Here is a 24,500-nt window from a genome sequence, read left to right on the forward strand (position 1 = left end):
TGTCAAGCACCCAGAATCTGGAACCACTTACTCAACAATCCAAGAGCCAACCCCAACAAGCTGCCCTTCTGGAAATATTTAGACGCATCCACTCAAATCTACCTAGTGTACGATTCGGATCAACCCAGACTTTGCTTCAGGTTACTTCTTTTTGCATTGGACTTGTTTTATGTGAAGAGCTCCATTGGCCTTGTGAATTCCAATGAACTGTTCTTTTATATGAGGTACTTTTTTGCTCTTGTGTGTCAGCTAATGCCACACGAGTACCATAAATATATATTTTTTTAATTACAGAAATGGAAACCTAATGGACCTGCTGTGCCATTCTCTCATATTTTAGGAAATCACCTCCATATCGGAACAACAACACTTTTTTGATCGAGATAAGGGCCAAACACTAGCCATATGATTAACAGAGTCTAAAATGGTGCCATAAAACAAAAGCGTAGATAGTCAGCATATATTGTATCCTGATTAACTTACCCCGCCGTTTTTGTATCTGCTGTGTGAACTCCCCCTTTGATCTTTCCGGGTGTGAAAATAACTTCAGTTGACCCAATTTCACCTCTTTCCAGTTGACCTTCACACAAATCACGTATTATCTCCAGCCCGGACAGATGCTGAGGTCTGTAAAATGGAATACGTTACCAGGTGCACATTAGGGAGGGGTGATTGAATGGGAAAAAAATGACATGCCCGATGGGATGATTGTTGTCTCAGTAACAATTTTAAAAAATAGGTCATTAGAAACAGTAGAAGAAAAAGTAGATTTTTGCCATACCTCACAGATCATCTATCCGTGTGTTTTACAACCTCTTCTTTCATCACTTCAGTTTCTCAATGGTCTGCTATATCCCACTCATGTGAAGAAATAACTTAGGTCCTGATTTAAAGTTTGGCGGATGGGATATTCCATCACAACAATGACAGAGATCCTGTTTGCGGTATTACAAGTGACATAGGATATAATGCATGTGTAATACAGTGGACAGAATATCTGTCACATTTGTGATGGTGACAAAACTCACAATCAGGCACCTAGTCTATAAAACCATACCTAGGTTTCCCTTCCTCTTTAGCCCTAATGCACAGATTCCTAGTTCTGCATCTTTCTGTGTTCAAATAAAATCTCTTTTCACCTGTCCTGTAATATGTATTACCCACACAAGACCTTATATTCATATTCTGAACCTCTCAGTCATATATATATACACTGCAGAAAGTATATCAACCGATGCATCTTACTACATCTACATAGCAACAGCTTCATGATTCGTACGTTCAGGTAAGCAGCTCATTAATTTTTCAATGTTCACCTGTTCTCCTCTGCACTCCTACTTTGTATCCCTTTACTAAATATTTATAATATTATTGTACTATGTGCGTTAAATCAGTCTTGAGGAAGGGATAAAAACATAAAACCAGAAAAGTGTGCAAATTAGATCAATGTATAATATTTTCTAACTTGCTCTGTTTATTCACTTTCATCTATTTGGTTCGTATTATTAAAAATAAATGCTCCACGACAAAGAACAACTTCATGCACAGTACAATTTAGGCTACATTGTGTTCAGTGCTCACTACTGACAAATGCATGTGACCTAAAAGTCAGAAGTTTCAATCTTGGTTGTCCATCTCAGCTTTCATTCTTACAAGGATAATACAAAAGCATCATTACACTGGGTATTAACAGCTGTCATTTACGTAACTATGAAGGGATATTACAGTGGGAGTGGACACTATGCTGAAACACGTTTTTACAACGTAAATCCTATTCTAGCCTCAGCTGCTTTCAAGACTTCAAACAGAGTTGAAGTCTTTATTATGCTGGCTCTTGTTTCTGTAGTTCCACCAACCGATGTCCGGAAGCACTGTTCACTACAATAGGAAACTCTTGATCTTCAAAAAAGCAACACACATTGCTTTTGGATTTCCAATGTCTGTCTTGAAGCTTTTCTCTCTCTATTTCTCCATCGAGTAATATAATTCTTGCAAATATCCAGAAAAGCAAACTGAAAATAATGTGGGCCTTCGAATTCCCCATTCATGAAACTGTTGAACTACGCTTTTTACACCATTTGATCCAAAGGCAAAGATTTCCCACACACATATTTTTGTGGCATGTATCTTCTGCAAAAATTGCAAGATTTTTTTTTTGGCAAAATTGATATTATATGAAGAAAGACTAAGTTAATGCAAATGTTATGCTTCTATGCAAAAAAACTCTTCTGTTCAGGAAAAAAACAAAGCAAGCACAGACTTTTCCCAAGAAAAAGTCTATAATTGTAGTTTGCTGATAAACTGAAAAAAAAATTATTGCAATCAAAAAATAATAATTATGCTGAAAAATACACTGCAACTGATGTATTGAAACAATAAATAATTTGCAGAAACAAAAGTCAATCTAATAATCACATTTGTTTTTCATGTCTGCACTCTAGTTTTGCTACTTTTTTTTCTCATATACATATATATATCCGGAAACAGAATTAAAGCTCTAACTGAACCCCTCGAGTGGACCAGTGTTGGAGTTAAACTGCAGGTGTAAGAACAACTTTAAAATCTTCCACTATTTTATAAAGCTAACTGAACGTGTTAGTATTGATGATGGTTTTCTGTGTTCCTGCAAACTAAGTTAATAATAGTAGAAAATCGAAAACACACTATTTTTCATTTCATAAATTACTTATTAACAATTAGCCCAGTTCATAAAGATTATTTTAGACAATGAAGAGCACTGTATGAAAATGATAGTTTGGGAAAGAAGGGAATCCGTGTTGGATAACTCTACCAGTGGTGATTGACTTTCTCAGTATCTGATCACAATAGTATGGGCAAACTATAAAGTAACTGATTACAAGCACTGAAAGTAAATAAATGCATGTGAACCATGATGTGACAGCAGCTGTACATTAGCATTGATTATACAAACAACATCCTAATTATTTTTTTTTTAACTCAAATGTTCTTTTTTTCCATGAAACTATGTTCATGTACCGTGTAATCCATGTGAACCTGACTGCTGTATGAAAACATAGCTAAAGAAGTGATAATTGTTGAATTTGAAAGCAAAATAAGGAACAGAACAAGGCAGATACTATAAAGAAGAGTTTTTAGTGACCAGGGAAATTGCTTGACGCTCTGCTAATAGACGCAAGTGTCTGGATGAAAAACAAATCAGTATGGTGCAACCAGGTGAGGGGATAAACCCTGTAACCCCTTAATTTTGTGTGGGAGAATCCCTCACAATAAAGCAACAATCTAGGCACATATAATAGTAGATAAACAGTATGTAGGTAAGTACAAGAACTACAGTGTATTAGCCACAATTTTGAAAGAAATATCTTCAGATGAGTTGGATGATGTTCAGTTTTTTAATTTTTCCTTATTTTAGAGTCAACGAACAGAAGACCACCAGCTGACGTGTTTCGTCGCATTTGGAAAATAGTTCTGCGACTTCCTCAGGGCTGGGAAGGATACAAGGAGTGAGGATGATACTTTTGATGTTTTGCCATGATATATGTATCGCGAAACGGAGAGGATTTCATCCGTATACCAGCAGCTTACTTCGTGGAAACCCACATCACCAAATTGTGACACAATAAGGGCATAACTGAATGTATATGGCAAGTGCTCAAGTCACGGGTGGAACAATTGCATCATTCAAAAAAGTGACTTTGAAAGTGCCCTACGAATAAAATCATGACTATCCAAAACCCATGCATGGAAACTAGGTAAGATGTAAAGAATATCGGTCATTCAGCTACTATGTATCAGTATACTCTGTTGTACCTTTATATAGAGGATGTTTGTCTTGGTCGTCTGTGAGAGGAAATGGAAGAAGAGAAGGAAAGATAATGAGGAAATTGCCTTAGGAATAGAGATTTGGAAAGAAAAGGATAAAAGTATAGTGCAGGTCTATGACAGATTAGTGCACGTAGAAACTACGAGTGGAAAAAGGGGGAGACGATAAAAAGGGGGAAGAGAGATAATAGAAATGTGGAAAGAAAGCAACGATGTGCTTACCGCTCAGCCAGTGATAATTCCAACCTGGCTGGGCTAAACACTCCAGTAGATTAGGGTTATTCTGGGGGTACCTAGGGATTGAAATGTAAAAGAGGTTCAAAGTCATAACGTGCTGTCAGGAGTGACAAGCACAAGAGTATCACCAGTAATTCTATGGCTAAAACGAGTTTGAGAACTCAAAGACAATTGCTCACCAGATGTGCGGTGAATAAGAACATCCTGCATGTCCTCATAAAGTCCTGGATTAATGGACCAAAGTTGTTTGTAACTTGCGTTGGAAATCTACAATAAACGAGCACCAAAGAGATAAATTAAAGGCCTGTTGTTAGGGCATAGGGTATTACTACATCGCTCATTGTATGTAACGGCAATAGAGAATAGGAGAAAGTTACCAGGGTATTGTTAAAATGTGTACCAGGTGCCGTGAGGGAGACTCTGTTACAAAACGGATAATTCCAAAACGTAGGAGATCTGAAAAGCAGATCATTTGCACATTAGTCGGGTAACTATTTAAAAGATAAAGATCCAAGGTAAAAACCAAAAATAGAAGCGTGGGCACTGTATCTTACCTTCGGCCTGTAAACCAGGACCCCTCATAGCCGATCACTGTGTTTCGGGTTGTGGACACGAGATCAGAAGGCCGGAAGTGAAATATATACTGCATACGAGCCACCACACGAAAAAAAGGCTAAAACATGAACTCTATTTGTTACGCCAGTTACCACGGAAGTTTAGAAGTAAGACTAATCATGAACAATGGGTTTGATATGGATGATCCAAAGGGTATCCATATTGTGGCAATAGTAACCTTGCCGAATATAACAAGGGAAGTTAGCGTAGTCGAAATAAAGATTTCAATGTTAATGAACTACCTAGATATGGTCAAAAGCGGAGGGTCAGAAGAGATATCTTCAATTAGGCAGAAAAGTGAAAAAATGGTAGGGACAGTGTGGGGTAGAGTATTGTTTTCACGTCATTCCGGGGTCATAATACACAAATTCATGTGTTTGTGTGCAGTCTCAACACTAAATGGTGTTTGAATGTATAATGTGTACAAATGTACACCCGTTGATGAACACATGTGATGCCTCGTAAAGCATGTATGGTGGCACTGTCTCATAGTCGAAGTGAAAGATAGATAATAAATTATATTATTATCAATTAGGACGTGATTCTCGGATTATAGGTCAAAACTTTACAGAGTTAGAACAGAAAATTAAAAAAGGGGAAACCAATAGACAATTACGCAATCATAGGGTCACTATGCTGGTTTGTTAGTTTAAATGATAATGTACAAGGACACAGACATGGTCAAACATTGCAGTGGTGATGAAAAAGGAAAATAATAGACAATTACGTAATCGTAGGGTCAACAAGTCCTAAGCAATCTTGTTAGTTTGAATAATGTATAAGGACATAGACATGATCAAATATTGCAGTACTGCTTGATAATAAAGGGTTAAACAGCAGCAGATATCTGCACAATCGTAAGGTCAATGGTCATGCGTTATTGTGTCAGGCTTGATGGTGGTATGCAGAAAAATAGACATATGTAAGAGTACATGGACAACTGTTGCACAGGTGTTGTCCGTTTAAGGCGCAAGCTGTACAGTCATTGGTCAACTGTGTTATAGTAGTAGGGAAAAGTATAAACATGATAAAACACAGGAACATGTTAACAAGACCTGGACCTCTCTTACAATGGCGTTATACAAGTACATCTCAAATTTTGAGAAAAAGAAACATCATGGGTACTTGATAGAGTGATGCCTGTAAATGAGAGCAAGTGGGTACACACAAATAACTGCAATAAGTCTACTAGTTACCTAGAAAATATTGCATCTCATGGTCACAGTTAAGACCATGTTCCACTGTCCGCAATCGCATGATCCACAAAGCCTCAGTGTGTCTTAGTCTGAGTTCCCTGTTACGGCCCCGTACGCTGGGCTGTATCACATCTATTCCAAAGAAATAAACATTCTTATCTGCTCCCTGTGATGGACATGCAGCTGCGTGTAAAGCTACTGGGTATCTGGGGTCTTGTCTATGAATGGCCCTGATGTGTTCCGTGATTCTATCCTTTAAGAGCCTGATGGCGCTACCAACATAGATTTTCCCACATGCACATTCTATGATGTATATCACGTACCTCGTGTTGCAGTTGATGTTCACCTTAATGTCATATCTACTTTTGTCAAAGCTCATGAATTCCTTAATGCCATGCTTTGCCCACCTGCAGATCCCACAGCAACCACGCTTGTAAAAACCTAGGGTATGTGTTCGAAGCCAAGTTGCTTCTGTGGTGCTGCGTGGTATAATTGGACTCAATCTGTTCTTTAATGTCATGCCCCTCCTGAATGTGATTTGAGCAGGATCTATAATGTGGTCTTGAACTGATTTATCAGCCTGTAAGATGCCCCAGTGTTTAGTGAATCTTCTCCTGATTGAATGATGTAGATCATTAAAATCTGAGATCATTCTCACTGGTTGTGTTGTTGTGTGAGAGTATGGGTCCTTAATGGGTCTTTTCTTTGTACATTAGCCATTTTGTTCTCAGCCTTCCTTAGGGTTTTGAAAGTGTAGCACCTTTTGGAGAACCTCAGTTTCATGTCAGTGAAACATGTCTGAAATTCAGTGTCTTCGCTGTAATTTCTCCTGGCCCTCAGAAATTCCCCATAGGGTATTGCTTGGAGGGTGGGAACTATCAGCATGTAGAACTGCGTTGCATGCGGTTTTCTTTCGAAAAAGCTTGCTGTGTAGTTGATCATGCTTAACATACAGCTCAACATCTAAAAATTCTATTCTCCAAGTGCTTGATTTCATGGTGAACTGCATCTCCCATGTGTTGGTGTTCAGATGTGTAAAAAACTCTTTCAACTGGTCTTGTGTGCCTGACCATAGTAGGAGACAATCATCAAGGTATCGACCCCAAAAGATAATGGAGTCAACCCACTGAGCCCCTCTGGTGCCCCAAATGAAATCGGCTTCCAATGTACCCAAAAATAGATTTGCAAAGGATGGCGAAAATGTGGATCTCATGGCCACTCCCCTCATTTGTCTGTACCAGTGTTTATTGAACATGAAGAAATTATTGTACAGCATCAGTTCCATCATGGAGACTAACATGTTCATATCTTGCCATTGGGTTGCTGGTCCGTTGTGCAAAAGCTGTGTTATTGTTCGTAACCCTAGGTCCGGTCTAATGCTAGTATACAGAGATACAACGTCTAATGCGGTCAAAATGGTACCGGGCTGCCAGTGTAGATCAGCCAATAGGCTGAGAATATTTATTTATTTATTTAGGACTTATAATACGCATGGCTGCCTCAGCAACGAGGCGTCCCAGCGCAACCAGAAACCAGTGACCAGAGCATGAGAGACCAACCTAGTGATTAAACATCAGACATAGGGAACAGCCAGGTCTTTATGGTCTTACGGAACGCCAAAACGTTAGGATATGCTTTGTGTCTTAAATGTGTGAGGGCAGGTTGCGTACCAATGGGCCAAGAAAGAGATCAATGTTTTCTGGGAGCCTCAAGGCAGATGAAAAAGAAACGTCCTTGTGCCTACAAACAGAATGTAGCCAGTGAAAGAGTTCTATTTTAAAGGTTTTGCTCAGGAGGAAATGTTTAGATTAATCTGGCAATTAAGCCTAGGTTCAGGCTTAGCAGGATGGGAGGATGCTCTTTCCGTGTTCTGGCGGCTGATCTATGGAATTCCCTTCCTGTACACATTCGCGCCCTCAACAACTTGACTCTCTTCAGACGGGCCATCAAAACCCACCTGTTCATCTCTGCTATCTAATATCCCTACTTCTCAGCTCTGATCTGTTGTGTTGTGCACATGATCAGGCGCCAGGACGCCCCTTCGCTGGGGCAGCTGTTGCGCCTAATAAATGTTATTAAAAAAAAAAAAAAAAAATCGAATGTGAAGTCGGAATTGGCTACATGTGGTGTTTAACAGCAAAGCTTTTATCAGCTTCATCATTTATAATGGATGCTTAGAGATAATGACTCACAGGTAACGAAGTAACATACTTTAATAGGGAGGCAATGGGGTGGACTGTTGTATGAGTGGACATACATGAGATTGGAGTTAAATTAATATGTAAGGCAAGGTTTATTGGGCACCAAAAGGTGCACCAAGGAAAGTCCAGGTGCTTATAGTATATATGCAAAATGAACAATTTCGGTTCAATACCGTCCATACCTGTCCTGGCTCCATCCGTCCAATTATATGTATGGCTACTACTCATTTGCCCTCCTGCAGTGAAGGAAAGGCAGCCATGTGCTAAATATTTGGGTTCTGCAGCACCACATAGCAAAAGTGTCAGAGCCATGCAGCGTGGCAGCCTTGCAAAGTTTCAGAAACTTGCATATATCAAGACAAAGGCAAGTGACTTTCCATTAGAGTCATGGTCAACCCAGTAGATAATATGTGCCTCGCACTACACTAAAGTAACAGCCCCACAGTAAATACAGCAATTATGGTATACTTTAAACCAATGGAATAAAAGTATAAGAACCTACAAAGATTCTCACAATCTTCCCTTTCAGATAACGCAAAGTGGGCTTCTCTGTGTAGCTGTAAAGCAGAGTACTGAACATGAATCACAACTCATCTTCACTAAGGCGATAGTGTCACTGCCTGACACTTAGCAAACAATGCTCAGCAGACCTCTCTCTCATTCTTTCCCCAAGCTGGCATCCATATCCAATGCTTTTTCCAGCCTGGCGAGGCAGGTATCTCCAGGTCTGAATTGAAACGTTTTTGGACAGTGCAGACTGCAGGACCAAGAAAGGTTATCAACAGAAAGCACCTACTGCAGAGTCTCAAAGAAGAGTGGTGAATTACTGAGAACAAAGGCGCTGAAGCCCTTCCCTACCTTTTACAATATCCAAAAGCAGAGTAGCTTAAAGCAAGGGCCAAACTGCACATTGTATGACTAAATTATGCACCTAAGTGTGATTTAGCACGAGGTAAAGGGAATTTTAGGTATATGAACATAAGTGGCAAATGGTAACTAATAACTAACTTGTTTTTTCCATTGAGCGTTTGCTGTCAAAATCTTTTAGTGTCATAGAACTGTAAAGAATGGGTATCATTGTTATCTAAATTTATGGTATACATGTCATTGATTCCAAAAGCATGACATTCTGAGTGACACATTTGAGCTTGTCTTTTAAAGAGGCTAAAAAAGCTAGTTTTAGTGCTTTTAAATCGGGCACACAAAAAATGATAGATCTTTTAAATAAGGATTCTCCATTGTTGGGGATGCTCACATGGGAGCTCCTACTTTAGTCTGCAGTCCAGAAATAGAAGATATAGTTGCATTTAACTTAGCATATGCTTTACAATCCAGCACAAAAATGTACCTGGTCATAACTAAGCCCAGTGTAAAATACCGGTTACGCTGAAGTGGTGAACCAATGTATCGAGCATCAATATAATGGCATATAAAACATATATTTCACTGAGTTTTTGAGAATTTTGTGAAGCACACTGCTACCCAACCTGTACTCTGTTACTATACCCAACCATGTCTTAGCACTAGAAACTAAAGAAGCAACAGAGAGAAGATCAGAGTCTGAAGAGACAGGTCTTGAGGTGCTCCCAGAAGATATATATTCAGAAGAAGTGAGAAAGATGAAAGTTGGTCATTACTGAGCAGTGCAGCCATGTAGGAAAAGGCACAAACTTATTGGTGTGTATGATGTTCACGCATACCACACAAAATGAGAAGAGGGCAACCTTTGAGGATGCAAGTAGAGTGTGTTAAAGAACACATGTCCAAAGAAAAAGATGACCCTTGCAGAAAAAAGTGTATTATGCACTAGGTACAGAGATCTAAAAATAATCAGACTCTAAAGTACGCCAGGAGATTAAAATAACACTCGAAATGCCATAATCTACCTATCCTCAGGTAGAAAGGTAAGGATTTCACAAATAGTTTTTAAAAGACTTAAGCAAGTAGAAGCTACTTTATTTACTTGTGGAAGGAACTGAATACTATTTCCAAGTTATGAACTTGTAGGTGGCACGTGGGGAAGGGAGGGCAAAGTTTAAAAGGCATCCAGGTTCAACACCAGATCGAATATATCCTCCCAAAACTAACATGGCTTTGTATACGTTTATTTTTAATAACAAACATCAATGATTCCATGAAATGCTTGCAACCTTCAAAACTGGCCACGGCCATGACAAAATTGCCATATGAACTGTTATGCATTACAGGCATACGCACAGAGGATGAACCCAAAAGCTCTCATTAGTGCAACCATATGAGAAACACAGGCATTGAGTAGAGTGGGGAAATCAAATAAAACACTGTGGGACACCACAAGAGAGCACTCTAAATGTAGGCTGGAAAAGTAGTGAGGAGCTGAGGCCTTTCCGTTCCATGTCATAAAAGATTGGAGCCATAGAGAGAGAATGGTATGATACCGATTTTGTGGGGTCAACCAATTAACCTTGGATGATCAACATTGTCAAAAGCTGTCATGTGACCCACACGATTAAAGCTGGGACACTGCTTTGACCAAGTTCATTTGTATGTCATCTAGAAAGGCAACCAAAACAGTTTCTATAACGTGATAGTATCAGAAGTATGTCACTGACGCCTCAAATCATAAGGAGGCCTCAAGTAAATTTGACAAATGTTTGGTCCTAATCTTTTCTAGGGCTTTAGCTTGAAAGGAAAGATACGGACAGAAAAAATAAAAATCACTAAGGGATCAGCATTGGCGTACATAAGTAATGAGAAAACAATGGCCTTTTTAGAAGTAATGGAGCAATGGCACATCTAAAATAGGATTGTGGGGGCATGGCCAAGCATCGAACTGTGATGGCCGCCTTGAGTAGAAGCCACGTAACCCTGAATCCCCCACACCTATCCGACACCCTGATCCGCTTTCCCTAAAGCCAAAAAAGTGAACCGGAGGTCCGACAGTACCAAATCAGGCAACCCCCGATCTCGACTGACATTTGTGGCCGAAGTTACGGGAGCTCGCTGAACGGGGCCTATTGGAAGCGCAGACGCCGGGGACCAGAGTGCTGCTAGACGCTGGGACTGAAGCGTAGCGGTGCCAGCTCCCACGGGGGTGCTGGGCCCGGGTAAAGACACGTGGAGCATCTGCCACCTAGAGAGGTGAACACAACCTCCTAGTGCGGATTAGCGAATAGCGGAACCGGGTGCCTGCGGACACTCAGGAAGAGGGCTGCAATCGCACTGAGGCACCTGTGACTTGAGCGTCATTTTGCTGGGATCGGCGAACATCGGACCAAACGCTTGCCGTCGCCCAGGGAGGATGAGACCGCGCTAAGGCAACTAAGACTTAAGCCCCACAGAGCAGCAGAGGCCCGGCATCTGGAGGAGCAGTAAGGGCGGGGCCTGGATATATAGCCTCTGAACTGAGGCTAGTGGGGGACCCCCCACCTCCAGCTGGGTCATCCCTGCTCAGATCAGTGTACAGGAGCAGTGCATCTTGGTGCTGCGCCTTCCTCCCCTTCCACACTGTAGCAGGAGTCAGCGGAGGGCAAACGCCGGGGAGCAAGAGCCCAAGGGAGAGGCACAGACCCTCAGCCAGTAAAGTGGGGGTGCTGCACATTCTTGCCTGCTGCATCTCTTCTGCTTGACGAACCCCGGCATAATCTGAGTGGCGGAGCGGGTGACCCGTGCCTACGCAAGCTGGGATAAAGCCAGGCCCATATAATTGATCTCTCCGCCTGCCCAGTCTGAATCTGGCAAGGGCCTGCACAGACGCTTATTGGCGCAATGGACAGAAACAAGACCACAGGGTCCCGAGGACCTATAACAATTCAGTTCAACAAATTAGATCGCTACGCCTTACCCAAGGACATGCTGCAGAGCAGACAGTCCAGAGGCGCCTCCCTGGGCTAACAGGGAGAAGACGACCGGGAACTGTGATTGAAGGATGTCATGGCCGCTATTACCGGTGTCAAAACCTCCCTTAAACACAAAATGGACACTATGGCAATCGATGTGAAACTAATTAGAGCGGACTTCGACAAACTCAAAGAGAAGGTCAAACAGGTAGAAATCACTACAACCAGTTTGACGGGAGATGTCACGCAGCTCCAAGGAGAGATCCAAGATATACAGAATTTCCGCAAATTACCGAACTTAAGCTGGACGATTATGGAGGGCGCCTCTGACGCAATAACCTATGCATTCTTGGAGTTCCGAAACGGGCTGAGGGGCAGTCCCCAGATCTCTTTGTTGAAGACCTCACCCCAAAGCACCTGCAACCTAAAGGCCTCAGCAAATTCTTTGTTATCGAGAGGGCCCATAGGGTCCCGGGCGGCGGTCGTCCTAACCCGGGAGCTCCCCCACGCCAGATGCTGGCTAGAGTTTTGAACTTTCGGGACAGAGATATTATTCTCCAGAATGCCAGGACGGGGGTCCCCCTCCGCTATGAAAGCGCTGACATCACCTTTTTCCCAGACTTCACGCAGAGGGTGCAAAAACAGAGGTGCACATTCCTTGCAGTAAAGAGGGACCTCAGGGAGAGGGGCCTGAAATACTCAATGTTGTTCCCAGCACGTCTTAGAGTCGAGGCGGAGGGGATGACCTTGTTTTTGGGAAGCAGCTGCGGACTGGATTGAGAACAAGGAAGTCAGGAGCCCGCATGACCGCAGCAGCAGGGAAGAAGGAACTCTGCAACCTCCCGGATGACGAGGCCGAGTCTGTATTTGAAACGGAGTTGGGTACTTTGGGCCTAAGGTGGGGCTGGGTCGAGTGGCGGGTTGCCTTACTAAAGGGGACAAAAAAGGTGACCCTTTGCCATTGCTGTTGACTCCTACGAACTTGGTACGTATCTTTCAGTTGGGGATATATACTTAAAACCGGTTGCGGGCAGAAAAACGGAGTGATCCACCCCCACTTTTCTTCTACTTTTAGTAGTTCACTAGGGCGACAGGCTCTCTGCAAGGTTTTCGATGGGCAGTTCTACGCAGAGTGCAGGGCAGCAGGGTGGGGGTGATTGGGAGGGGGAACTTTGTTTGTTTTTTCTTGTAGTTTTTACATCGGCAGCATGTATGATATTGCTCACAGAGGACATAATGACATTTTCTAATTCTTCATGGCTACACAGTGGGACAAGAGTGTTAAGATGCGGAGCTGGAATGTCAACGGGCTAGGGGACAAGATCAAACACAGTGTAGTCCTCCAATACATTAAACGCCAGGCCCCTGATATTGTCGTGCTTCAAGAAACTCATCTGATCGGTAATGCATGTAAGGCAATGCACAAATGGGGATACACCATGTTCTCTTCTAATCAAAGAGGGGGAGGTGGAAAAGCTGATCCATTCAGTTTCCAGATTACATATACTAATCAAAAGGAGAAAGGATCACTCGTCGTGCACAACCTTAGGTATGCAGGAGGAACGGGGGAAGTCCCAAATTAAAAGACCCTCATGCACGTGATGGGTATGATGGTATCTGAGCGGTATATCTTGGTTCTCCACTGTCTAATCACGTGTGTGCATAATCATCAGGTCGATCAGGTTATGCAGCCTCCACCAGGAGGCTCTTACCCAAGGTTGAAACAGTAGTGAGCCAGTGATAAAGGATCTTAAAAAGGCCCGGGAAACCAGATAAGAAAATTTTATTAAGTCTGGGTTCGGGTCTGGTAAGCTCTGGAACAGTGCATCTTGTAAACTTTACTATGAGCAATAGGTGCACTCAGAGTGTTGAAGTAAAAGATTGTGAAGGGGAGGGAGTTAAAAATTGGTCGACATGTTTCTGCCTTGTCTGCCTTGATTAGGACTTACGGGCATTCATCAGGACCGTTAAGTGAATAACGTGAAGGGGAAGTAAAGATAATGTGCTCTCAAATCAAGTGATTAGAAATAGGGATATTAACCTGTTTCTTTGTGATAAAGGTCTCAGTGTACCTGTAAGAAAAACAACACAAATACTTTTCAACACACAAGGGAGGAAATCTGCTTAACACGTCTATCATTGATAGACTTTTCAACAACTAAAAAATGGCAATACTTTATGAACCGGCAGGTAGATATGGCAATATCAACTCTCTCTTCTCACACTCCACACTCCACACTCATGCAGAGGGCTATAGCATGCTCAGAGGTTGGTGTTGCATGCATGTATTAACAGTGTATCTGTCGATGTAGAGTAATTCATACAGTGGTTTTATCTCTACATAATTCGGTGATAGTGCCCACCAATTTGTGTCCTATTATTACGTGAAAGAGACCAACACGTATGTGCATACCATCTCTAGTTATTACGTGAAGGTTTTTCTTGTGATGTATTATGGTGCCTAATCACACGCGTTGTATACAAAGTGTGTCTCTGACAGACCTCGGTCTGTTCAGAAAAATTGGGAATTACTCGTTATCTTGCGCGTATAGCGAACGCGCTCCAGTCGGGTGGTGAGCTACAGGGAGACTATTGCGTCCACTCCTGGCACACGCAGTATGATGAGAAAATCCTTCCCACTTGCAGTACCCACCACTTGGACGGACGATAGGGGTAGAAACATCGGGGTTTCGGGCATGTGGGAGGGGCACCCCATCACGCTTATGTCAATCTATGTGCCACCGGGCCTACAGGCCACCACTTTTAAAGATCTTGGAACCATCCTGCTCGCTATTCCAGATGGCCTACTAATACTTTAACTCAGTGGTCTCGGGCGAACTAGACCGACATCCCCCCGGGAGGTGGGGTCAACTGCATGCTGGCTTCCTGAATTCCTAGAGACCATGGGGTTGGTGGATGGGTGGCGGATTTATCACCCAGATAAAGTGTAGCACACCTTTCATTCGGGGGCGCATAGTAGCCTCTCTCGCATAAACTATTTTTAAGTTCCTGCATCTCAGGCCACCCACAAACATGAGATTAAACACCTAGCCAGAGGTATTTCTGACCACTCTCCGGTATCGATTCACTTAGTCCTTAACTAAAGGCAGGTAAGAAGGGTGGCCCATAGTATCTTCGAGACCCCAAAATTCCAAGGGAACTCATCAAAGCCATAGACAACTATTTTTTTAGAGAACGGTGGATCAGTGACCTCCTCTCAGACGTTGTGGGAGGCCTTTAAGACAGTGATCCGGGTTCAAGCCTTGTCCCTGATCTCCGGAGCAAAGAAAGAAAACCAAAAAGATATCGCTAACGTCGAGACTGAGATTAGTCGCCTAGAGGCTGACCTGGAATTGAGAGTCACACCAGACAAACTCCACTATCTGAAACTCCGACAGTAGGAATATAGAGCATTAGTGACTGAAAAGGCTAAAACCGTGGGGAGAAACAAACAGAGAAGGATATAAAACCTAGGGGATAAGGCAGGTAAACGATTAGCCTGGCTCGACAAAAAAGAATGGGCGAGCACACTGGTGCCTGAACTCCGTGATGGAGGAGGCAACCCTCTAACGGATCCGCAAGACATTGCGGACAAATTTGCCGACCACTTCAGTACTGTCTACTCTGTTGTCGCCCCCTATACTGTAGATGATTCCCGTGAATTGTTGACAGACATCGTACTTCCCACGCTTTCGGTGGAGGACTGTGACTTTCTGGAGAGCGAAATATCGAATGACGAGATAACGAAAGCGATCTGATCATTAAATTCAGGGGAGGCCTCCAGTCCTAATGGTCTTCACATCGAGCAAGATAAACTTCTACCTGACAAACTGGCCCCACATCTGCGGTCCATGTTTGAAGAAACCAGGGAAAGAGGGACACTTCCTAGAAATCAGAGGACTGCCACCACTATTCATAAGGAAGGGGAACCCAAAATGGACTTGCATCGTATAGACCGATTTCTCTCTTGAATGCTGAACCTAAGATTCTGACCAACCGCTTGATCAAAGTAATTGGAAACTTAGTCCACCCAGATCAATCTGGCTTTATCCCACACCGTAATACAGCTCTTAACTTGTGCAGAGTCCATGGGGCAATGGGTAGAGTCGCCACGATCCAAGAACCAGCCATAATAGTCTCCCTGGATGCTACCATGGCCTTTGACACTATCGAATGGCCCTATCTCTGGGCAGTTTTGGGAAAAATTGGGTTTAGCCCAAAATATATCCAGTGGGTGCAGCTCTTATACTCTAAACCTTTGGCACAGCTAGTGGTTAATAATAAAAAGTCTTCCACTTTCAAACTTTGCCGTGGGACACACCAGGGGTGCCACTGTCCCCTCTCTTGTTTGTCTTGGCTTTGGAGCCACTGGCGGCGTGGGTGCATAGGGACCCAGTTGTAAGGGGGCTGTGCTGGTCCCCGGAGTGGGAAGACCGCATCTCACTCTATGTGGATGAGGTCCTACTTTATCTGACCTCCCCTAGAAAGTCCCTGATAGCGGTCATAGACATCCTGGCGGTATTCGATAAATACTCCGGATACTCAGTTAACTGGAGTAAGTCCCTGTTGTTCGTTTTGGCGGGAGATCCACCTTTACCACCAAAGGGCTGCCTTATACAAATTAACAGAGGGTTTTAAGTACCTAGGCGTTTTCCTCTCCTTAGACCCTTCGTTTTGGTATGCTCGGAACTTAATTCCGCCTCTGACCAGGTTGAGGAAGGATATAAATGACTGGAAGTCTCTCCCTCTTTCGCTACTGGGTAAAGGAGCCCTTTTTAAAATTATGTCCTTGCCCCGTTTTTTGAACGCCCAACAGAACTCTTTAGATTCTGTTCCGGTGTCCAATTTCAAAGAGGTAGAGGGCCTTCAACGGGACCTGCTGTGGGATGAAAAGCTGCAAATTTCCCTAACCAAGCTAACTCTGAATTGGTATGACGGAGGCATTAGCCTCCCAGATATAAAAAAATATTATTGGGCGGCACATCTAGCATCCATCAATCATGGCATCTACGCCCGGCCGGGCGATCCTGGTTATGCCATGGACAGGTGGCTTCTTTCCGGGGGAAACTACAATAGAGCTCACTATTCCAAACCTGACTGCTCTAGATTGACTGGACCCACCAAACATTCAGTCCACGTTTGGTATACCGCTGCTAAATGCCTTGGCTGGGATCGCCGGCTGACACTAGCGACTCCACTGTGGGACTCAGAACAGCTGGGTAACCTATGGGAATCAAAGAGGTTTGACAAGTGGGACCTTATTGGAATTTCGCACATCAAAGACCTCTGGAATAAGTCGGATGTTAAACCATTCACCACCCTCGCCACTAAGGCATTTGATACTGTGGAGTGGCAATACCTGTTTGCAATTCTGGGTCATACGGGCTTCAGTCTGTTATTCATCAACCTAATCCGCCTCATCTACACACAGCCGCTGGTGCGTGGGAGGGAGAATGGTCTCCTCTCTGAACCTTTTAACATATCGCGGGGTACGAGGCAGGGATGCCCGCTGTCCCCTCTACTCTACGATTGAGCCACTTGCATCACGTATCCGGCAACATCATATCGCTAAAGAAATAGGTTTCAGTGCCCGTAGTCTTTTAATTTCATTATATGCCGATGATGTTATGTTGTATGTGTCTGATCAGTCGTCAAACCTGGATCCGCTATTGAGGGAATGTGTTAAATTTGGTGGCCTCTCCGGTATCTTGATCAATTGGGCCAAGCCTGTCATCTTCCCTCTGACGGATGGTACTGTCCAGGTCCCCTCTGAGTTCCCTCTTCATTGGATGGCAGAACCAGAGAAGTATTTAGGCATATGGATTAGCAGGAACATGCAGGTCCTATGGAATATGAATTATGGCTGCGCCATAACCTGGCTTGAAGACAAGTTCACTGCATGGGTGGGCTCTCGCTTACTTTGGCCGGGAGAATAGGACTGATAAAAATGGTGGTGCTACCCAAATTCCCTTATTTATTTGTTAATCTACCGCTGGTCCTTACACAAGCCTTTTTTTAAACCTTGCAGTCCCTGTTGATCTCCCTGGTATGGGCAGGCGGACAGGCGAGAATTTCATGGTATCTTTTAACTCTTCCTTTCAGCCAGGGGGGAATGGGAGCTCCAGACATGCAATTGTATGCATGGAGTGCACAAGCTCAGTTTTGACACTACCGGGTGCACCCTACTCCTTTTCAGCCCCATGTAGCTGTAGAGGCAGACGTTGCAGCACCCCTCCCCCTGCGGGTCACCCTGTTTCAGACGTACAAAAGCCCTAGGGACAATATTGACACCGTAGAAACCCTACACTGGGCCTGGGCGGCGCTCCCATTCTGTATGCCCCGGCTATGCCCCTGGTAAACAATCCAAAGCTGTTCCCTGCGGGCGGCGGATTTGGAAAAGAATTGGCACACAAAATGAAACTACACACTTTGGCAGACCTATACCCAGAGGGATTGTTTAGATCCCCTCCGACGGCTGAAGGGGATGGGCAGGTGTCATTTTCTGAATTATTTGCATATCATAAACTTAAGACAGTGTGCAGGTCTATACAGAACACGTTCCCAGACGCCCCGCCCACTCTAAGTTCTCTAGAAAACTTACTCAAATCAGCTTCCTCTTGCCGACTCATCACCAGGATCTATAATCACAATTAGACATCAGCACCACTGATGACGCCTCGAGCATTGTTGGCATGGAATTTAGACCTTCAGCCACCGCTTACCGAAGACCAATGGTTGTGTTGCTTCAACCAACTTACGGCACTCTCCCCCAATTACAAATTCCGCTTAATCCATTTTAAATTCCTGCACAGATTTTACAGGACACCTACCAGTTTACACCGTATAGGTCTCTGAGAGGACGACAACTGCTGGAGGCGTGGTATTGCTCCTGCTGGTTTCTTCCATGTGGCATGGGACTGACTGAGATTGGAAATGTACTGGTTTGAAGTTTTTAATGTAATACACAAAATAACTGGGTTGGCGGGGGATCCCACTCATATACAGGGACTACTGGGGTATGTTAAGGACACACCTGTCAAGTTCAGAAAACTGCATGCCTTATTGCTCCTTTTTGCTAAAAGACAGGTCGTCATTCATTGGGGCAGCAGGAGGGTTCCCACTAAAGCTAACTGGTTAGAAGATGTAACGTTTGGCCACTCGCAATTGACCACCTTCTGGGAGATGATGCCTTCCGCATCTAGGCACAGGGATGTTTGGGAACCATTTGTGACCTGGGCTCGTGAACATCAAGAGACGACTGTAGATACAGGGTCATAGAGTTGCGTAGAAGGGATATGGGATGAGACGTGGGGATCTATTTGTGGGGTGAGCACACATGTGGCTGTACATTATTATTGAGACTTTCCTGTGTCTCTCTTTTTTGTTGTTCTATTGGTCTTATTATTTATATTTTTGATTATGGCTATACTGTGCCCAGCAGCGAGCTATTGTGTCGTATTGTAGATTTTATTCTTAATAATGGAAATTAAAAAAAAATGTCTTGCTAAGAGGTCTATACGAAGGAGTGCATATATATATATATATATATATATATATATATATATATATATTCAAGCTCCGTTCTACTAGGAATCACGGGGCACTCGTCGGCGGGTGCTCTAACGCGCTGGTAATCGCGTGACAAAATGCAGGCTAAGTAATCAATTTCCGTTCTTGAAAAAGATTTAAGCACTCCAGGTAAGTGGCAAAGTTTTTATTTCGCCAGCAGCAACAGTGATATAGACAAACGCGTTTCAGACAAAGTCCTTCTTCAGTGTCAACAGTATACTGTGCGCGGCTCTTTTTGTGTACGTCCTCACTGCAATAAAGTGAAGACTGACTTCAATCTGAATACATTCTCAATGCATTTAGGAGCGCTGGTAAAACATGGCGGCCATTACCTATACAGCATATAATGCATGAAAGCGATGTAACAGTTTGGGATCGATCCCTATTTAAACATGCAAGCATCACAATTGGCCAATATCCACTGCCAGTAGGCGCTACAATCTTGCTGTGTATCGGCATATCACTGGCATAATTACCCAAACTGCGCCCTAAAGGCACCCAACATTACTACAGTTTATGATATAAAATATAGATTTGGATTCTGAGGTGTCAACTTCGATCCAGCCGTGTATCGGCATGACCCCAGTTTTAGCTTACAAAAAAATCATTTTAGGTCGTTACAAAACCATATATATCACCAGCCGGAGATATATAACACTGATAAATTACATTTCAAACTGGAGAGAACAAGAGATATTAATCTTACCATGATAATATAACTAACAAACAGCTACATTCATATAAAGACATTGATCAAAACAATGGTCGAAAAACGACAACCAGATTCATATAATATACAGACAATAAAATGAATAGAGCATCCTGACAGAAACCTGAGGAGACAACTCATGACAGCTCTTTAAAAGACGTGAGTTACTTGATTCAAGTTTTCATATGCCTCAATGGTTTAAGATAACAGATTATAATAATCAAGATGCAAAACAGATGACATAAGATGCCTAGAGGGTCATTTTCCTAGATGAACTGTAAGTTCTTCCCCTATATTCAACCCTAAGGGGCTCTTTGTCTGCAAATCGATGATATATCGGGACTTTAATCTCCGAAGACTCAATCTATCACCCCCTCTAGGGTTTAGCGGTACATGGTCAATGCCAAAATATCGTAGCTGCTCCCTGTTGCTTTCATGTACTTTGGCAAAGTGCCGCGCCACAGGATATGTTATGTCTTTGTTTGCAATTGCTCGTTGATGTTCCAATAACCGGAGTTTAACATTGTTAATAGTGCTCCCAATATATTTCAATCCACAGGGACAGACCAGGCAATACACTACATAAGGTGTCGTGCATGTGATGAATTTGCTAATGATTTTAGGTCTCCCTAGACCTGGAATACTATACATTAGTGTGCATCTACTGTTTTCACATGCTCGACATTTCCCACTTGGAAAGAACCCCTGCATATCTCTCAGAGTACCACTAGTCTTGGAATGAATGGGCATTAAATTGCTCTGAACAAGACTGTCTTTGATTGATTTTAACTTCCTGAACGTAAGTAATGGTTTAGCTGGAACATCATTACCTATGATGGGATCAGTACGTAATATGTGCCAGTTTTTTGTAAGCATTTTTCTGAGTTGATTCGCCTCATCTGAAAAGGTGGTAATCATGCAAAATGTATTAGTTAATTCAGATTGCTTGTTTCTTTTGGGAATTTGTTCAAGTAGATGTTTTCTGGGGATTCGCTGTACCTTTTTTAGAGTGTTATCCAAGAGTGCTTGGTCATAGCCCCTGATCAGGAATCTAGCAATGCAATCTTTCGCTGCTGAGGTAAAATCGGCTTCTAGAGAACAATTACGTTTCAATCTCAGCAGTTCGCCATACGGGATGCTGCGAATCAAGCTGGAAGGATGGCTAGATCCAGCATGTAAGATGCTGTTGCCGGCTGTCGGCTTCCTGTAAAGAGCAGTTTCTAGTGCTCCTTTGCTGACAAAGACCTTCAGGTCAAGGTAATGTACCTCAGTCTGACTTATGTCAAATGTGAATTTTAAATTGATCTGATTATCGTTGAGATCTTTAATGAATTCCTCTGCTTGTGTGGTGGAGCCCCTCCACACTGAGAAGAGGTTGTCGATATATCGACGCCAAACTACAATGTACTCAGCCCATTTGTAGTTATTACCTGCTAGGGCTACCTGCTCCTCCCACCAGCCTACGAAAAGGTTTGCGTTGCTGGGGGCGAAGCAGGTTCCCATTGCAGTTCCACTGATTTGCTTAAAGAAATCATTCTGGAACAGCAAGATGTTGTTTCTAAGGCAAAAATCTAAGCATTCAACCAACATCCTACCATGTTCCATATATTTTGCTGGTCTTTTGTCCAGAATATATTTCACCGCCTCTATCCCTTGAGTGTGTTGGATACTTGTATAGAGGCTAGCAATATCTAGGGTAATGAGCACATATGTTGGATCCCACATAATTTGTTCAATTTGTCCGATAAAATCTTTGGTGTCTTTGACATATGATTTTAAATCAACCACAAAGCAGGAAAGAAAAGAGTCAATGTAACTAGACAAATTCTCAGTAAGTCCCCCTTTAGAGGAGACAATAGGTCTCCCTGGTGGATGCTGAAGATCTTTGTGCACCTTGGGTAATTGATAAAACGTAGGAATTATGGGTTCAGGATTCCTAAGAAAAAGAAATTCATTCATATCTAACATGAGTTTGTTTCGCCATTTATTCAAGAGATCATGATAGGCCTTGATACTTTCCGAATATTCCTCTTTATTTATTCTTAGATAGTTTTTTAAATCTTGAAGCTGGCTCAACGACTCAGCACAGTATTGCTCTCGTGTTAAAAGTACAACGTTCCCCCCTTTATCTGAGGGTTTAACCACAATCCCTTCGTTTTTACTCAGTTTAGACAGGGCATTGGTTTGTGCAAAGGTTAGATTACTTCTTCTTTTTTGAATTTTATTCCTTAGAAGTCTATGACTCATAAGATCCTGTACAACGGCATCCGCAAAGGTATCTATAGCATCATACGGCATCTGGGGGTTGAACTGGGAGGGCGCTTTAAAATCCGTTAAAGGTGATTGCTGTTCAATACCTTGCGCCCGAGTTGTTTCAGTGGCTCCTTTGGGAGTCCTATAGCATTGCTCGGTTCTCAAATCCTCCAGTGTCTGTATCGTATTGAGATCCTTGATTGTGAGTACATCCGTTGGAAACACTGTGATTTTCTTTTTTGTTTTCCTAGTGTCACCAATTGGGGGTTTTATTTTATGAAATTTGTGTAGTTTGATTTTCCAAGTGAGTCTGAACAGATCAATACGTGTTTGAGTATTTTCAAGTCTGTTATTCGGGCAGAAACTAAGGCCTAGTTGCAGAGTGTCCTCTTCATCTTTCGTTAAGTCCTTATCAGTCAGATTGAATTCCGTCTTCACTTTATTGCAGTGAGGACGTACACAAAAAGAGCCGCGCGCAGTATACTGTTTACAATGAAGAAGGACTTTGTCTGAAACACGTTTGTCTATATCACTGTTGCTGCTGGCGAAATAAAAACTTTGCCACTTACCTGGAGTGCTTAAATCTTTTTCAAGAATGGAAATTGATTACTGAGCCTGTATATATATATATATATATATATATGTGTATAATTGTGATTCACAGGATGGTAGTCTGAATTATTCACTCTGTATTACTCAAGCAACCATTCACCACCTTGCAACAGCAATTTGATCTTGCTGACACAGAATACTTTCTCTACACGCAGAACCAACACGTCTTGCGATCCCTTTTGCCGCAGGGTACCACCCCTCCCGAATCTTCCCCAGTGGAGGACAAGGTACTAGATGGCCACCTTCCCGAAAAAGCTATCTTCCTGATATATAGAAAACTGATAAAGAATACAGCAAAACCTCTCTAAGAATTGCGGGAAAGATGGACGGGGGATGGTATTGAGATGGATGACGAAGAATGGCAGGAAGCAGTATCTTCACCAAGAGTCGCTGCTATTCTAGCGCGACAGACTGGTACAACTCAAAATCCTTCATAGGGTATACATGACAGGACCCGTCTGGTGCATATGGGGAGAGCTGACGAGGGGGGGGTTGTAGAAGGGGATGCGGAAAAGTCTGGACATTTATGCACATTATTTAGGATTGTGACCTCATTCATCCCTACTGGCGGAAGATACATGACACCCTCAATGCAGTGCTGACCACACATCTCTACCCTGAAGCCCGAAGGTGCCTCCTGAATGTGTGGGAGCCGACAGATTTGAATGTTTCTCTGACGCAATGGGTCACTCTGGGTCTAATGCTCACCAAAAGGAATATTGCACAGTTATGAGAAGCATCCCACCTATCCACAGTAGAGGTCTGGGAAAAAGACCTTGACCGGTGCATGTACAGGGAAAAGACAGTGTATGTGGCTTGGGCTGTCCTAAAAAATTGACTCGCATATGGTGCTTGTGGAACTCCTACCGTGGGGATATATGCCAACCGCCTTGTAATGTCAATTATGATGAACCCCCCTCCCCATAGATTTTCCATATGATGTATTATTATTATTGTTCTCACCTATTGTCTCCATGACGCCAGACCTCGATATTTCCTCTATATTGAAACTAAGATGCCGATGTATGTTAATAAAAAGATTTACAACAAAAAAAAATGATTTTGACAAAACATCAAGCCACAATTGATGGATTTTACACAACTGAAAAGCAGACATGACTCGAGCAGAAAACCAAAATTAATTGTGGATAAAAGAGTTGTAACCTCTTGCATGGCCATGAGATGAAAGCTATCACAAGTGTGGAGGACGACCAAGAGTGAAGCTGACATTTGAAAGGAAAAAATGAACAGATTACATCAGAAAGAGAATGTGCTGGATAGTGTTTGTTGTGGCGGTACTAAGGGGTCGGGTGGGATATTCTTAGTTTCACTGAAAACGGAGGAGCTTACTTCCTCAGAAATGTCAAAAACTTACTTAGTGGCAATTGGTGCTAAACTGGTCTTTTGGTGCTATAAATCACTCCTATCGTGGAAATGGCATCCTTATTTATTTATGTATTTTAAATATAGAGCCAAATGTAGGAGT

General features: G+C 42.8%; 1 protein-coding gene across 2 annotated transcripts in view; it reads right to left on the reverse strand.

Annotated features, from left to right (window-relative positions):
• RTCA (RNA 3'-terminal phosphate cyclase) overlaps positions 1-24,500 on the reverse strand; it is a 197,134-nt gene that overhangs the window by 143,624 nt on the left and 29,010 nt on the right. For both annotated transcript variants that reach the window (XM_086954464.1, XM_086954470.1), the window contains one exon: positions 484-627. In XM_086954464.1, the coding sequence (XP_086810590.1) occupies positions 484-627 (144 nt within the window). The remainder of the gene's footprint in view (positions 1-483; positions 628-24,500) is intronic.

Source organism: Lissotriton vulgaris, chromosome 1_1 (assembly GCF_964263255.1).
Source record: "Lissotriton vulgaris chromosome 1_1, aLisVul1.2, whole genome shotgun sequence".
NCBI classification, from domain to species: Eukaryota; Metazoa; Chordata; class Amphibia; order Caudata; family Salamandridae; genus Lissotriton; species Lissotriton vulgaris.